At 37.4% G+C, this 13,816-nt stretch overlaps 2 protein-coding genes across 2 annotated transcripts; both read right to left on the minus strand.

Moving 5' to 3' along the window:
• Positions 1-1,931: 1,931 nt before the first annotated feature.
• On the minus strand, positions 1,932-2,937 carry LOC133735693 (protein EPIDERMAL PATTERNING FACTOR 2). The gene is made up of 3 exons (XM_062163127.1): positions 2,674-2,937; positions 2,494-2,558; positions 1,932-2,337 (listed from the first exon to the last, which is right to left on the minus strand). Exons 1-3 carry the CDS (start codon positions 2,777-2,779, stop codon positions 2,119-2,121), a joined length of 390 nt encoding a protein of 129 aa, XP_062019111.1. The 5' UTR covers positions 2,780-2,937; the 3' UTR covers positions 1,932-2,118.
• A 2,471-nt stretch (positions 2,938-5,408) lies between these two features.
• LOC133740422 (uncharacterized) lies at positions 5,409-10,168 on the minus strand. The gene is made up of 12 exons (XM_062168375.1): positions 10,008-10,168; positions 9,546-9,674; positions 9,454-9,483; positions 9,308-9,349; positions 8,312-8,431; positions 7,973-8,118; positions 7,745-7,892; positions 7,515-7,598; positions 6,721-6,836; positions 6,560-6,618; positions 6,046-6,136; positions 5,409-5,859 (listed from the first exon to the last, which is right to left on the minus strand). The coding sequence occupies exons 2-12, from the start codon at positions 9,649-9,651 to the stop codon at positions 5,614-5,616; spliced, it is 1,188 nt and encodes a 395-aa protein (XP_062024359.1). The 5' UTR covers positions 9,652-9,674; positions 10,008-10,168; the 3' UTR covers positions 5,409-5,613.
• Positions 10,169-13,816: the final 3,648 nt, after the last annotated feature.

Consider the following 13,816-nt stretch of genomic DNA (forward strand, 5'->3'; position numbering starts at 1 on the left):
GCTCGAGAATCGTATCCAGGATTCCATCGGCCTTGAGATGCTGGCGAACATCACGAACACCTGTGATATTCAGAGCCGGTTGTTCCCAATGGAGCAAAGTCTAATTTGTTCAGGTTACTCATCCTGAAAGAGAACAAGAAATTAGGGTTAGTTTCGGAGCGAAAAAGGCTACCACGAAAACAAATAAAATTTCTGAGCGTAGTTGCTTCCAAGAAATTAGGAATTTCCGAGCGTAGTCGCTTCCAAGAAATTAGGAATTTCCGAGAGGGGTTGGATTAGATCGAAACAATGATGTTTGCGGTCGATCGTTTTATCTCAACAAACTCTAAGTTTGGAGGACTCTACAAGCTCCAAGCTTGGATTGAGCACGAACCCCCACAGTTCGGCTTAATTTGGTCTCCCATATGATAAAGAAAGGGGGGTAGAAGAAGGGAGGTTGCAAGTCCCCGAAAAATAAGAGAAATTAAATGTAAAAACTCTAAAAAAACGGGAACTTTTAGAAGAAAATACCTCGAAATAGGTCGCCCGAAAAATTTGGTCGGAAAAAGTCGCCGGAAAGTGGCTGGAAGTCGCCGGAAAAGTGGTTGACCGAAGGGTTAACCGGAGGCTGACGTGGCACTGATGCTGACGTGGCACTGATGCTGACGTGGCAGGCTGATGTCTGTTGCTGACGTGGCAGTGGGGTCCGGTTGCTGACGTGGCAATGCGGTCCGACTGATGACGTGGCGGTGGGTCCGACTGCTGACTTGGCAGGCTGATGTCAGTGGGCTGGGCTTTGACTTCTTCCTTTTGGGCTGGGCTGCTTCTTTCTTCTTCTTTTCTTTTTCTTTTCTTTTTCTCTTCTTTTCTGCTTCTGCCGGTTCAAGATTGTTGACGCTCAGGTGGCTGGTTCAGAACCTTTTAGGCCGGTTCCGGGGAAAGTTTTTTCGGTTCCCGGATTCTGGGATCGAGACGCTACTTGTGGAAAAATTTGGTAGCAATTGGAGGTATTGAAGGTGGTGAACCGGTGGAATATTTGCTGCGTGTGGTTTGGAGCTTCCGGTGGCCGGTTCAGTAGGTTTTCGGCCGATTCTTGAGGTGGCGCCGCCGGTTCTGGACTCCTGGGAAGGAGGGGCTTCAAGATGTGTGGCGGGGGCCGAAAGGGTTTCAAGGTTTTGTATTCGGATTTAGGGTTTTTGCTTCTTGAATCAGGGTTTGGCTATTTGTTTCAGGTTTAGGACTCGTACTGATAACGTGTTTAAGGAAAACTGAATTGAGAGAGAATTGAGTTGTGCTTTCATTGATAATAGAGGCCTCCTTATATAGAGGATTACAAACATAGAGCTAGAGTTGTACATGGAACATAATCGTACATTGATTGGATATCTCCTAAGATTCTCCGAGAATATCTCTAATATAAACTCTATTTCAACTAGAGCAAGTAACCTCGAGTTTGAGCCAGACACATATTTTGGATTTACTTGAACACTTTTATCTTTTTTTATCTTAGTTAGACTTCTTGTTTCACAAGACTTTATGTTGGAACTTGGCAACCTATATAATCACAAATGAAGCATATGGTTTAGGAGAATGAAATTCACACTCCCTCTTTCTTGTTTTGGTTGAAGTTCTTATAAAAAGACAAAGTTTAAGTTACTAAAAACAAAATTAAAGTTACTAAAAAAGGAAACAAGGAGTGTGGATTATAAAATAGAAAGTGTATATTTCACTCCCCATGATTTAACCGGTCTTTTTACTTCGCTAATGTGGGAAAATAATGACAGATACCATTCTTGATATGGTTTCCCTATACAAGCATTAAATTAATGCCAATTCTCGCGTCTCTCATTTTCATAGAAGTGATGACATTGTTGTCCGAACATTCATTGATATAATTAATCACATAAAAACACAGACTGGATTTATCAAATTCAACAAGAAATAAACTCAAATCCACTCATTAATCAACTGTGACAAGAAAAAGAAAATTAAAAAGCAAGAAATTGGATCATTCTGCCATATACAAACTCGATTTCCCCTACAAACTCTTCAAATTAATCTGTTCCTCCCCTAAGCTACAAATTAAGCCCACCAACAACCAAATGACAAGAAACCCAGAAGTAGTAGAGTGACTTAGATTTAGAGGCCGGGGACATGGTAGTATTTGCCTTTGCAAATGCACCTGTAGACAATCGGGCATGATTCCGAAGTACTGGAGCACTTACTGAAGCTCACCATCACCCTTTTGCATGGAAAGCACGGCCCGCAGGCGTGTGAACAGTCCGGCAAGCTCGACCCGGTTCCGGTCGGGTATAGTTCCATTTCCATCTTTGTTCCTACTTCGTTCTTTCCTCCTTTCTGTGGATGTATATAAATTAAAACCCATTGCATGCAATAATAAATATTACTAAATCTACTTAATTTAGTCTAGCTGGTGAACAAATTTTATCGACAAATTTGATGAATATAGCTAGCGACACGGCATGCATTGTCAAAATTGCTGCAAGAACAAACCTGAAGATACGTCCGGACGTCATCCCTATTGTATGTAGAAGCGGCAATTTGTTTTTGAAGATTTGCTGAGATATAGAACAAGAAAAACAATTAATAATATTATGATAGTAAAAGAAAACAATAAATGTATGCAGAATCAAGAACTTATACTCCTGAAGAATTATCATATAGTGGACATACAAGGATGAGGCATCACACGTAGGCTTGTGCTTGTCAAGATTAGAATGAAGAAAATCACAAGTAGGAAACTTGTGTGCCCTACTACAAGAGATGACAAGTTCTTCATATTCTTCTTACTTTTTTGGTTAACTAGCTAGCTTTGCTAGGAGAGAGAGAGTCGAAGCTAAAGTATGAGAAACTCAAAGCTTGGAGATAGATTTCATAACAAAGGATAGTGAAGGAAAGAAAAGCTAGATATGGAGCTCAGCTAGATACGCATGTAGCAGTGAGGAGAAGTAGAAGAAATGAAAAGGAGTACTTGGGGTGCGGTATAAATAGAAGGCCCAAATTTGAATCGAGTGGGTTGATCAACATTAATGAACTAGGATCTGTCTGTTGCACTTCACATGATCCACGACCATTTTCAAATTTCAAGTATCACACGTTATGGCAAGTCATGTATGCAATTAATTTTAACCATCATAAAGTCCATGTCAAATTCAATATATTTTCTGATGAACAGAGTAATTTCAAAACTACCATGATCAATCCATCCTTCACCCAAAAAAAAAAAAATGAAAATAAAAAAGAGAAAATTTTATACAGAAGCATAACATATGATTTAACCATCAGAGGTTCATTATCATTTTTGAACTTCACTTATAACTCATCTTTGGAACACTCAAATAAATGATTAACTACTAATTAGTAGGTTAATAGATGTGTTTATTATTAGTAGCAGGATTTTTAGAGTAAACTAATACAAAACTAACTACTTATTTGAGCCCATCACACGGATTGCGAAAGGCAAATTCGATGTTGTTTAGCTGCTTAACTAATATCACAGATATTTCAATGTTTTATAAAAAAATTGTCCATTGGCCAAAAAAAAAAATGTTTTGTTTGATCGCCAATTGGAGAATTAAACAATTTCGGATTTGTTTGAATTCTTACATAATAATCTTTGAAGAGAAATTAATTATGAATTATTCAAATGATATGATAACATTGCGTAGTGAGTCGATCCAAATGAGTGATTAGTTTTATGTTATGAAGTTAATTCGGTCTACATTTACTCACTTAATCTGCATTCTGCAGGAATTGTTACCATCTTCTATCACGATCTGTGGGCGTTCACTTGGAGCCTTAGCCTCCCTTGTAGACTAGTATAAGAGCCTCCCTTGTAGAATAAGCAAGATGACAACGACACTACATTCGAGTCGGATGGGTTGCGGTTACATGGAGTTGTTGCAAGAGTTAGAAACCATGAAGAGCTCTCAACTGGGGTGGTCAACATGATCCAAGTTTGTGATATTTATTTGACACGCAATTTGTTCTAGACGGAGTTTTAGCCTTTTAATATTTGAATTGGATTCCCTGTAGGTGTCAATGTCAAAGAATATATGTTGTTTCATTTTGAAAATATGTGATTGCGGAGGAGATTAAAGGCTTATTGCCCGAATAACAAGTTCCTTTCGTTTAAACAAAATGAATGTGATGCGGTGTCTTATAATAACGATATATTAGAGGTTGAGCCTGATTGGTTAAATCCATATATACAAAGGAAAAAAAAAAATATCATCTAATCTCGATATTTCCTGTTTCTTCTTCTTCTTCCTCTTATGATATGATATTAGTAGGAGTTTAGCTTTGTATCTGGTCCTTGTTCCAAAACAGAAAAAAAAAAAAAAAAAAAAAACTATATATTACTTTAAAGAACGATGAACTACTATGGAGATTTGCTGGGGACATCTTCTTCCCGTACACACATTGAATGAAGGGGCATGAACATTAACTGATGCGTTATGTTCAAAGGCTTCTAAGTTTCAATAAACCAACTCTAAGATTCGAGGGAAAGAGGGAGTTCACGTGCTCAGACACATACACTACTAGAATCATCCATGTTTGGAAAATAAATAAGGTCTCTGCTGTAAACGTGAAGGTCAGACCTGGGACTTTAATAAGCTTCTTCTATCCATTTCCTGTTGCCCATTGTGCTCACTACACCTGTGACTTGGAAAATGATAGCTATCACAAATTGTGCGGCTTTCCTTCCATCATGGAATTCAAGTTTGGTATTCAAAAATTGGAGTGTTGGTCTGATGAAAATTGCTGTGTAGATTGATCTGTCAGTATCACACCAACTTGCAAGTTGTAATAAAGACAAGAAATAACTCCACTATGAAGTTCTACAAGACATCAAAATTAAGAAGACTTAGTTCGTTACAAAATTAAAGTAGTTCTAAATTAATCTAACAATACATAGAGCCAGTCTACCTCTTAATCGAACTAATATACTCGATGTATCAGTCATTGATGTACCGAACCACATAACCATAGCTGCACTATTGAATTTTTTTTCTTATTTTTGTACATATCAAGGCCAAAGAGAACAAACTAACAACATAGCTACAACAATACGATTTCTGAAAAACCCAGAGCATCATCTTTTAAGCAACTGCAATACATTGTTGAAAGAGTATCCCCAGACATGAACACCCATCCGAGCCTAACACAGCAAGACAGACAGACTCAACAGCCTCAATGAGAGAGACGAGCTCTTGCTCATCGAAAACTAACTAGATAAATGATGGTCCCTATTTGTTTTGTTGCAAATTTGCAGCTCTTAATTATACATACTACACCCTTTAATTATTACTCTTTTTTTTTCTTTCTTTGGCTAGCTAAACTGCCTATCGTCTAATGAATTCAGCACCACAGTACCTGAAGCAAAATTGGTGGAAACGGGATCAGCAGACTATGAAACTGTTAAAACACTTGGATTGGATGGTATAAAGAACAAATTTTATAACAATAATGTAGGGTGTTATAATACAGATCCTAGATAGTACTGAAAAGAAAAGGCAAATACTATCTTGCAAATACCATAAGAAAAGCATGTAATTCATATTGTTTATACAAAAAAGTACTATATAACTCCAAGGCCATTCTTGTTACCAACTATGAAGGGTATATTGCTTGCTTATATTCTTCAATCTCAAAAACTCGGGCGGTTCCATCAGTAGATACTGAAACAAGGAAGTCCTTGTTGGCAGATACAGAGAGAGACTGAATGGGTTCACTATGCCCATTGAAGGTTCTTACACAATCACCAGAGAGACTATCCCATAATCGGACCTTCCCATCCGCACAACCTGTTGCTAGGTACCTAGATACCCCCAGCCAGGTCAAGCATGTCACTCCATCCTGCCATACAAGGAAGATTTCTTTCATTAGACCAGTTGCAGAGATTTAAAATCTGAAGTATGACATCCAACAGTTCACATTTAATGGAAGCAAACAAGCTGGTGACCATAATAAATTAGATAAAGAAAAAGAGAACCAGATGGTGATAATCATTTGAGATAATGTAGAGATGAAACTCTCACAGACCTCATGGTCACATGTAGAACGGGGCAACGAATGTTGCAAATCCCAGATGATAAGCTTGTTATCCATACCTCCTGTTGCAGCCCAAGGGAAACTACATACACAATTATTAAGGCATGAGTACAATAGCAGTGAACTCAATGAGTTAAGAGACACAGCTTGAAGAGATTCTCCTAAAAAAAGTCTCTCCTACAGACTCATGTAAAGATGCAGATGTTGGAATAATAAGTGATAACCAACACAACTCAGAATAAACGGAGAAAGATTAGACGAAACTTTTCAGTACTAAATTAAAAGTTCCAAGCAAGTATCAGAAAGCCTGATCTGTCAGGCATTAGTTGATGGCATCAGACAATCTCGAATTAAGGTTGAAACACCCAATAGAGAACTAGTTCATGTAAGTAGAAATTACATTATATTACAGGAAAGGGTGGATCTATGTGAAATAAAGTTAGTTACTAACTGGACACACTAGTGCAAAGTTCAATTGTAGAGAGAGGCTGACTGGTTATTGTACCTTGGTGCAAGTCCGATACATTCTACTGAATCTGAATGTGAAGCCAGGGAACTAACAACCTGTTGATGGGAAAAAGTAAAGGCCTAATGCTTAAATATGTGAAACCAGGGAACTAACAACCGATAATCCCTTCCAACAATATAGGAACAAAAAGAGCATACCTTTCCAGTAGTTATATTTACAATATGGACAGAGCCATCTTCAGAACCAGTAACAGCTAGAGTTGAATCAGAGCTTATTGCCAAGCATGTCAACCCTGCAGAATGGTAAGGGTGACCTAGAAAACAAAATGTGTTAAAATTCTCAATATTAAGAACAAAGTATGCTCCTATCCAGAGGAGTCAACTCAACAAAGATAAGGAATGACTCAGATAATGGCAGGAAACGATAATTTTGATAAAACGAAGTAAGATTTGAACTATAGGAGAAGGAAAACAGAGAATTTAAAAGAAAATCACAAGAGATTATTTATTTGGTTAAAGGGTGGAGGGCCACCTAAACTGTAGGTAGGTGACGGATGTGTAACCTTCCACCCCAGATTCAGTATTGACACTCACAAAAACCAAAATTTTCCCCCATATAACTTTCAAGTTGACTAAATTTCAAACCTTTTGCACAATGATTGCTACAGAAACAGATACTTGTTTCTCCTCGGATCTATTCTAAACAACAAATGAACCATTCTCATATTTGTATTTTGTAGAGGTTCTTCTGCTCCATCAAATTATCAGGGTTCTCGAAATAAGCTTCTTAATGAAGCAATTGTCATAGGTAGAGTAAGTAGAGAGTTCAACCTTCTTCACATCAACCTAGGCTGCCTTTCAATAGTTTAACAACAATTCCAGCTCCCAATAAGCAAGGAAATTAACTAAGATTTGAATTCATACTACCTACAGTGTCAACTACTTTAACTTCAAGGAACAAAGAAAATTTAATAAGTAAATTGAAAGCATACCTTGTACCACATGAATGTTCTCTCCACTTTTTGGGTTCCATATTCTCAAACTTGCATCATTAGAACCAGTGCAGATTGTTTTACCTTAAGCAACAACCAAAAGAGACAAAAAATTAAAAAACAATAGTCAAAAAAAAAAAAATACTAATTTTAAACCAGTTTATATAAATGAAATGCATGACAACGAGTGAGGAAAATCCAGAATTGGAGATGAAGAATAGTTCCAATACCATCGGGGGTAAAATCACCACAAGTCACGCTACCACCATGCCCTGAAAACAATTGAAGATAGGAACCTTTGTCGCCATTCCACATCCAAATTGTAGAGTCCTCCGAACCAGCCAAGACCAGATGCCCTCTAGGATGCCACCTGACCCACTGAGAAGTCACATGGTCCAGAATAAATTTCAGATAATCTACAGTACAGCAGCAGTAAGAAATACTGCCTAAGAATTTACCTCAATGCCCCCTCCAGGACCTTCAAGAGTGCTTTTTAGATTTGCTGATGTTATATCCCAAATTTGAATAATTCCATCCAAGCTTCCAGATGCAAGCAACTGTCCATCAGTACTAAATGCTAAACTAGAAACAGAATCCTTATGGCCTGCAAAGTAACTCGCAACAAGTTAGAATGAAGAAAAGTGAACACAGAATTTAATAAATAAATAGTCCACAACTGCTGGAGCTAGAGTTCTAAGGTGAAATTGGGTCCAGACAAAAGCACTAAATCAAACATATGTAGTAATGTATGGACACCAAAGTAGATAGCATATGTAGCTTTTCTCACATGCGCCTACCTTGGAGCTCAGAAGCCCAATCTCCTTGTCCAATCTTCCAAAGAAACCCTCTGTCATCTCCACCCCCTGTTGCAACTAACACTGGATCTGTCGGACTGCATACAACTGTATAAAGTTCACCTGTCCAAAAAAAGGAAGACGATACTACACTTGAAATTCTAAAATAAAAGGTAATCCAAGACATGGCATAGCCTAAGTTACGTAGCAAAGCATTAACCTTAAGTCAAAGATACATCGCTTCCAATTCTATAATGCAACAAAAATTATGCTTTAGAGATGAAATAACATGAAAAGTCCACAACTTAGATACAAGAAAGCAACTGGGAAGAACAAAATGAGACACTCCATTCTACATGACATTTCAAAATCAATGCATATAGAGGGTAAGAAAACATATTCCCACTTTCCTTTGTGGAGTTCTAGTGTGAATGGCTGTATAGTGGAATAAAATAAGATATAAGGGTAGGATGCTTGCCATGATTATGCATTTCAACTTCCTTTGAATTTAAGGATACATCTTTCTTGCTTATTTATGAAGATTGAAAGGCAGTTGTCTCTTAAGGTTAATCTTTCTTATCATAGAAGTCAGATGTTTTCAAATGATAATTGACATACTATAGGAATTGTAGGACTTTTATAGTAGCTGGTTGTTTAGAGATCTTTAATCTATCCACTTTTCCAGTAGACAGCTTGTTCGCTGTAATGTATCTATACTTATTCTCTCACTTTTTTTTTTTCCTGAGCAATTGTTTCTCTCACATTCTAAATCCAAAGAAACATACTTCTGACATGGATAGAGCATGCAGTGGCCACCCTATGTAGTAATAATTATAAACTTTGTGTATAACACATTTCCAATTGAAATTAACAATTTGATCTAGCTTTTTATAAAGTCACTACTGATAACACTCTAATGACTAAGAATGCAGTATGCCTGTGACAAACACGTAAAGAGCATTACAAATAGGAAGTAACCACAGAAAGACAAACTCTTACCCGTATGACCGGTAAATGTATGCATGGAATCATCAGGCTCATCTGAAAACAACAAAAAAGTACAATACCAAACAATCAAATTGACTCGAGAGCAAGCGAAAGAAAAAGATCATAAATAAGGAATTGTATGCCAAACGATGATGTACCAACAACTTGGTCGTCTGCATCAGGAAGATCTGCAGCCAACAACACATGATTGAGAACTTAACAAACAGAGAGAGAGAGAACAAATATGCACCTTCCTCATCGAAATTGACTTCATTAAGGATGTCAGCTTCATCAATGTAAACCTCGCCTTGGTCATCATCTTCTTCTTCATGAACAACATGACCTGGATTGCTCATCTTCTAACTTCTTCTGGTCCCCACTGAGACAAGGAGAGAGATTAATCAGGTTGAGTTCTTTCTGGAGAGTGCTAGCTTTTCTAAAGTGAACTGATGAAAGCTGTAATCTAACAATAAAAGACAGACCCTTCAATTCATGTGTACAGAGATTATAGAATAGAGACATAATTGAAGGGAAAATTCAAGACTTTTTTAGCTTCACTACTAAAATACTGAAGCCAAACGCTTGAAAGTTCTTGTAATACATAATATTTATCGAGCAAGATACAAATCGAGGAGTACTAGAAAATCACCCAGCCGCACAAGTTAATCGAAAAATATAAACCAAAGTCGACGGAAAAATTTGGAGATATTACCAGTTTGGCGGTTGAGGCAGTGGAGCGCACGGTGGCTACTTGTTTTTCTGGGGAGTTTGGCTGGGGAGAAAAGAAACGAACAGAAAAAGGAGGTTTAAGAGAGTTATAAATTTCTTCTTCTTTTACGGGTTTTTCCTTTAAAGAAAGGCATCAAAAGAAGTAGAAAAACGAACATAAAAGAAAGAAAACAACAAAATGATGAATGAAAAAAATCTAATATCTTAACAAAAAAAATTAAGAACAGTACATGACGTTTGGGCCACTCCGAATTAAGATTAATTTATTCTCTAAAATATCAAAATAGTACTTGGCTTTCAAAGTCTGATCCATTTTAATACATTTCGTTATCTACTCCGTTAGTTTGTATGCATTTCATCATATTTCTAAGGACAAATCTCATTTTTCCATAAGGGGTCTATGGATTATGAAGGATTCTTCCAACTAATTCTAATCAACTTAGTTAAAATCAAACTTTACACAAAGTTGGGATCTCAAATCTCAGACATTCTTCCTTAAGGGGTTATGGATCTCAACAATGCAATATCATTTATGCAATGGGGCAGATGACAAAAATTAATAATCTTTTATACAATTTTCATTCAGAATCAATGAAATATGCTGTGAGTGTCAAATAACCATCAGTTGCCAGTTGCTTGGAAAGTCCACAAATCAGTACGTGTTAAAGAAATCCTCCCTTGAATTGAATTTAACATATTCTGAAGCTTCAACTCCACTTTTAGATAACTTCAGATGATGGGCTTAAACAGTATTTCTATAAGGTAATTCAAATGATGAAAAAATATGTGAAAAACAGCTCAATTCCCTCAAACTCCTCAAAACTAAAAGGCAAATAATGTCAAATAATGTCCTTAATCAAAAACTAAGAAAACTTTTCACACCGAAATTTTGAAGAATGTGTAGCAGAGTATGGTGGCACCAGGGGCGGAGCCAGAAAATTTTTTCAGGTAAGGCAAGACAATGGCAGGAGGGGAAGAGAGGAAAATTAGAGGGAAGCTATAGATTCTTGAGGCAATTATGAAGATTTTGCCCAATTTCTGCCATTTTCACATACTTTGCCTACACCAAATCAGTGTAAACTCAAAAACCAAGTCTAGGCAAGTGCCTAATCTGGGCTCTATGTGAATCCGCCCCTAGGTGGCACTACATTACTTGAAGTGTAATAATCATCATAATGACATAAAAGGATACATGTTCCTCTGATAGAATCACACTTGAACGCTGCTTCACATTTTTTATATTCTTAGAAAGGGGGGGGGGGGGGGGGGGGGGGGGGGGGTGCGAGAGAGTTCGAAATGAAGTGAAACTGGCATGGGGTAATGTTGTAATTTCGTTTAGAGGTGGGAAAATTTTAGGGACTTTTGTCCTTATGAGTTAATTATCCGTTTTTTAATTATTTGTTTTGCTGTCAGTGAGCCGTGGCCTATTGGTCAGCTAGCGTAATTAACACCGTGTAGGTCATAAGTTTAAATCTCACTGATATCAGGGGTGGGGAGTTACATTGTCGAACATAATAAAAAAAAAATTGTTTTGCTTTTGACAAGAGGATGCTATTTCACCTTATCTATTCCTATTATGTGCGGAGTTCCTCTCTAGATTAATTGTGCAAGAAGAAAAGGGAACTCCTACATGATGTACGCATTTGTACAGATGCACCTTCTATTAGTCGCTTTTTTTTCACTGACAATTCTTTCATATTTTTTAAAGCAGAGCTACATAAGTGCATGGTTCTAAGAAACATACTCATTCAATATCAGAAGTTGTCATGGCAGCGTATTAACTTTCAAAAAAGTTGTATCTCTTTCAGCCACAATGTGCCTAAAGATGTTCAAGATGAGTTGGTTGATGTTTTGGGAGTGCAGAGGGTGGAGAAGCATGATAAATATCTTCGCCTTCCAATAGAGATTAGCTACTCTAAAGAAGAAGGTTTTGGTTATCTGAGTGAGAAAGTACGCAAGAAGACACAAGGGTGGAGAGACAAGTTGCTTAGTACCGCTAGGAAAGAAGTGCTTATCAAAGTTGTTGCCTAATGCATACCTAATTATGTTATGAGTTGTTTTGAACGTCTAAGGCATATGTGTTTAGAAATGCATAGTTTGATGGCCAAATTTTAGTAAGGGAAGAATAGCACTGATAAGAAGATACACGGGTTATCTTGGGATAAGTTGTGCAATCCTAAGTTTGAGGGTAGAATGGGGTTTAGAAATATGAACCTTTTCAATCAAGCTCTTCTAGATAAGTAGGGTGAATGGTTTTACTTATACCGGACTCTCTTGGTTCTAGGCTTCTTAAGACTCGTTATTTTCCCAATACGGACTTCATAGGTGCACCGCTTCCTAAAGGTGGTTTTTATACTTGGAGGAGTATCATCTATTGGAGGGAGCCTCTTCGAAGGGGTCTCTAATATCAAGTGGGGGAAGGAGGGTCTATATCAGTTTGGGCAGATCATTGGATGCCTCTTCCTTATAGCTTTAGGTTGTTTGCTCCTATCATGCTGGGTACTGAAGACATAAAGTTTGTGGAATTAATAGACATGGAGAATGAGTATTGGATTTAGGAGCTCTTGTTTGAATTGTTTACTAAAAATGAGGTTGAGATTATTACTCAAATTCCTTTAGGAATGAGAGTTACTGTAGATCACTTGATTTGGCAACGCTTGATTTGGCACTATGACAAACATGGAGGTATAATGTGAAGAGCGGCTACCACGTAGCTAAGGTGACAACTAACTTGCAGCAAAAGACTTCTTCTTCATCTGATAGGGGAGGGGGAGTAATTAATAAATTTTGGAACAAACTCTAGAGAGTTTATGTCCCTCCTAAAATACGTATACATGCTTGGTGTTTGGTGAGAGGAATATTACCTATAAAGGCTACCTTGTATAGAAAAATGCAGCTCTCAAACTTAACATGTGTGTTTTACTCTGAGCAAATGGAGGATGGGAAGCACCACTTCAAAGATTGTACGACTGTTAGCTTATTTTGGTTACACGTACAGCTCCCTTAAGGTAAGGTCTGTTGACCATAGGGCTCACACTTTGTTTGAATGGGTTAAAGCTCTTTTTGATGAGCTAATTGGGAGCTCACTTGAGCTTCTTAATGAAGTTTTGGGTGATTTGGCATGAAAGGAATAATATTGTTGGAATAGGGCCAGCTACAACCTAATTTACATGGCTTAATATGCATGTATATTGCTTTATGATTATAAGAAGGTGAGGCCAGAAAATGAAAAAAAAATCAAAGAAGACAGGTTTCAAATTGGAGCTGTCTACCGAGAGGAAAGCTGAATATTAATGTAGATGGTGCCTATAGAGTTGATGTTAAGCGTGGGGGAGTGGGAGTTGTTGTGCGCGATGACTGGGGTCGGTGTGTTGCGGCCACGGCTAGGCCTTTCAACCATGCACAATCTGCATTGCATATGGAGGCAGAAGCAATCCGAGTTGGGTTCTTAATTGCTATCCACAAGGGTTGGACAGAAGTTAAGGTTGAGAGTGATTATGCCACGCTGATTTATGCTCTCAGTGAGGGGGATGAAGACTACTCTTCTATTGGTTGGATTGTAAAAGGTATATACATAGCTGTTTTTTTTTTTTTTTTTTTTTTTCAATTCCAACATGTATATCGTGAAGTAAATTGTGTTGCAAATAAATCAGCACACCTTAATAGTTTTTATTATGTTGATGGATATTGGTTAGAGAAGACCTCTATTATTTTTCAGGTGGTTCTCTATGAGGATTTTTGTACTTCTACACTAATGTCCTCTATGTTGTTTTCTTATTCATCTATAAATAA

The sequence above is a fragment of the Rosa rugosa genome, chromosome 3, assembly GCF_958449725.1.
Source record: "Rosa rugosa chromosome 3, drRosRugo1.1, whole genome shotgun sequence".
NCBI classification, from domain to species: domain Eukaryota; kingdom Viridiplantae; phylum Streptophyta; class Magnoliopsida; order Rosales; family Rosaceae; genus Rosa; species Rosa rugosa.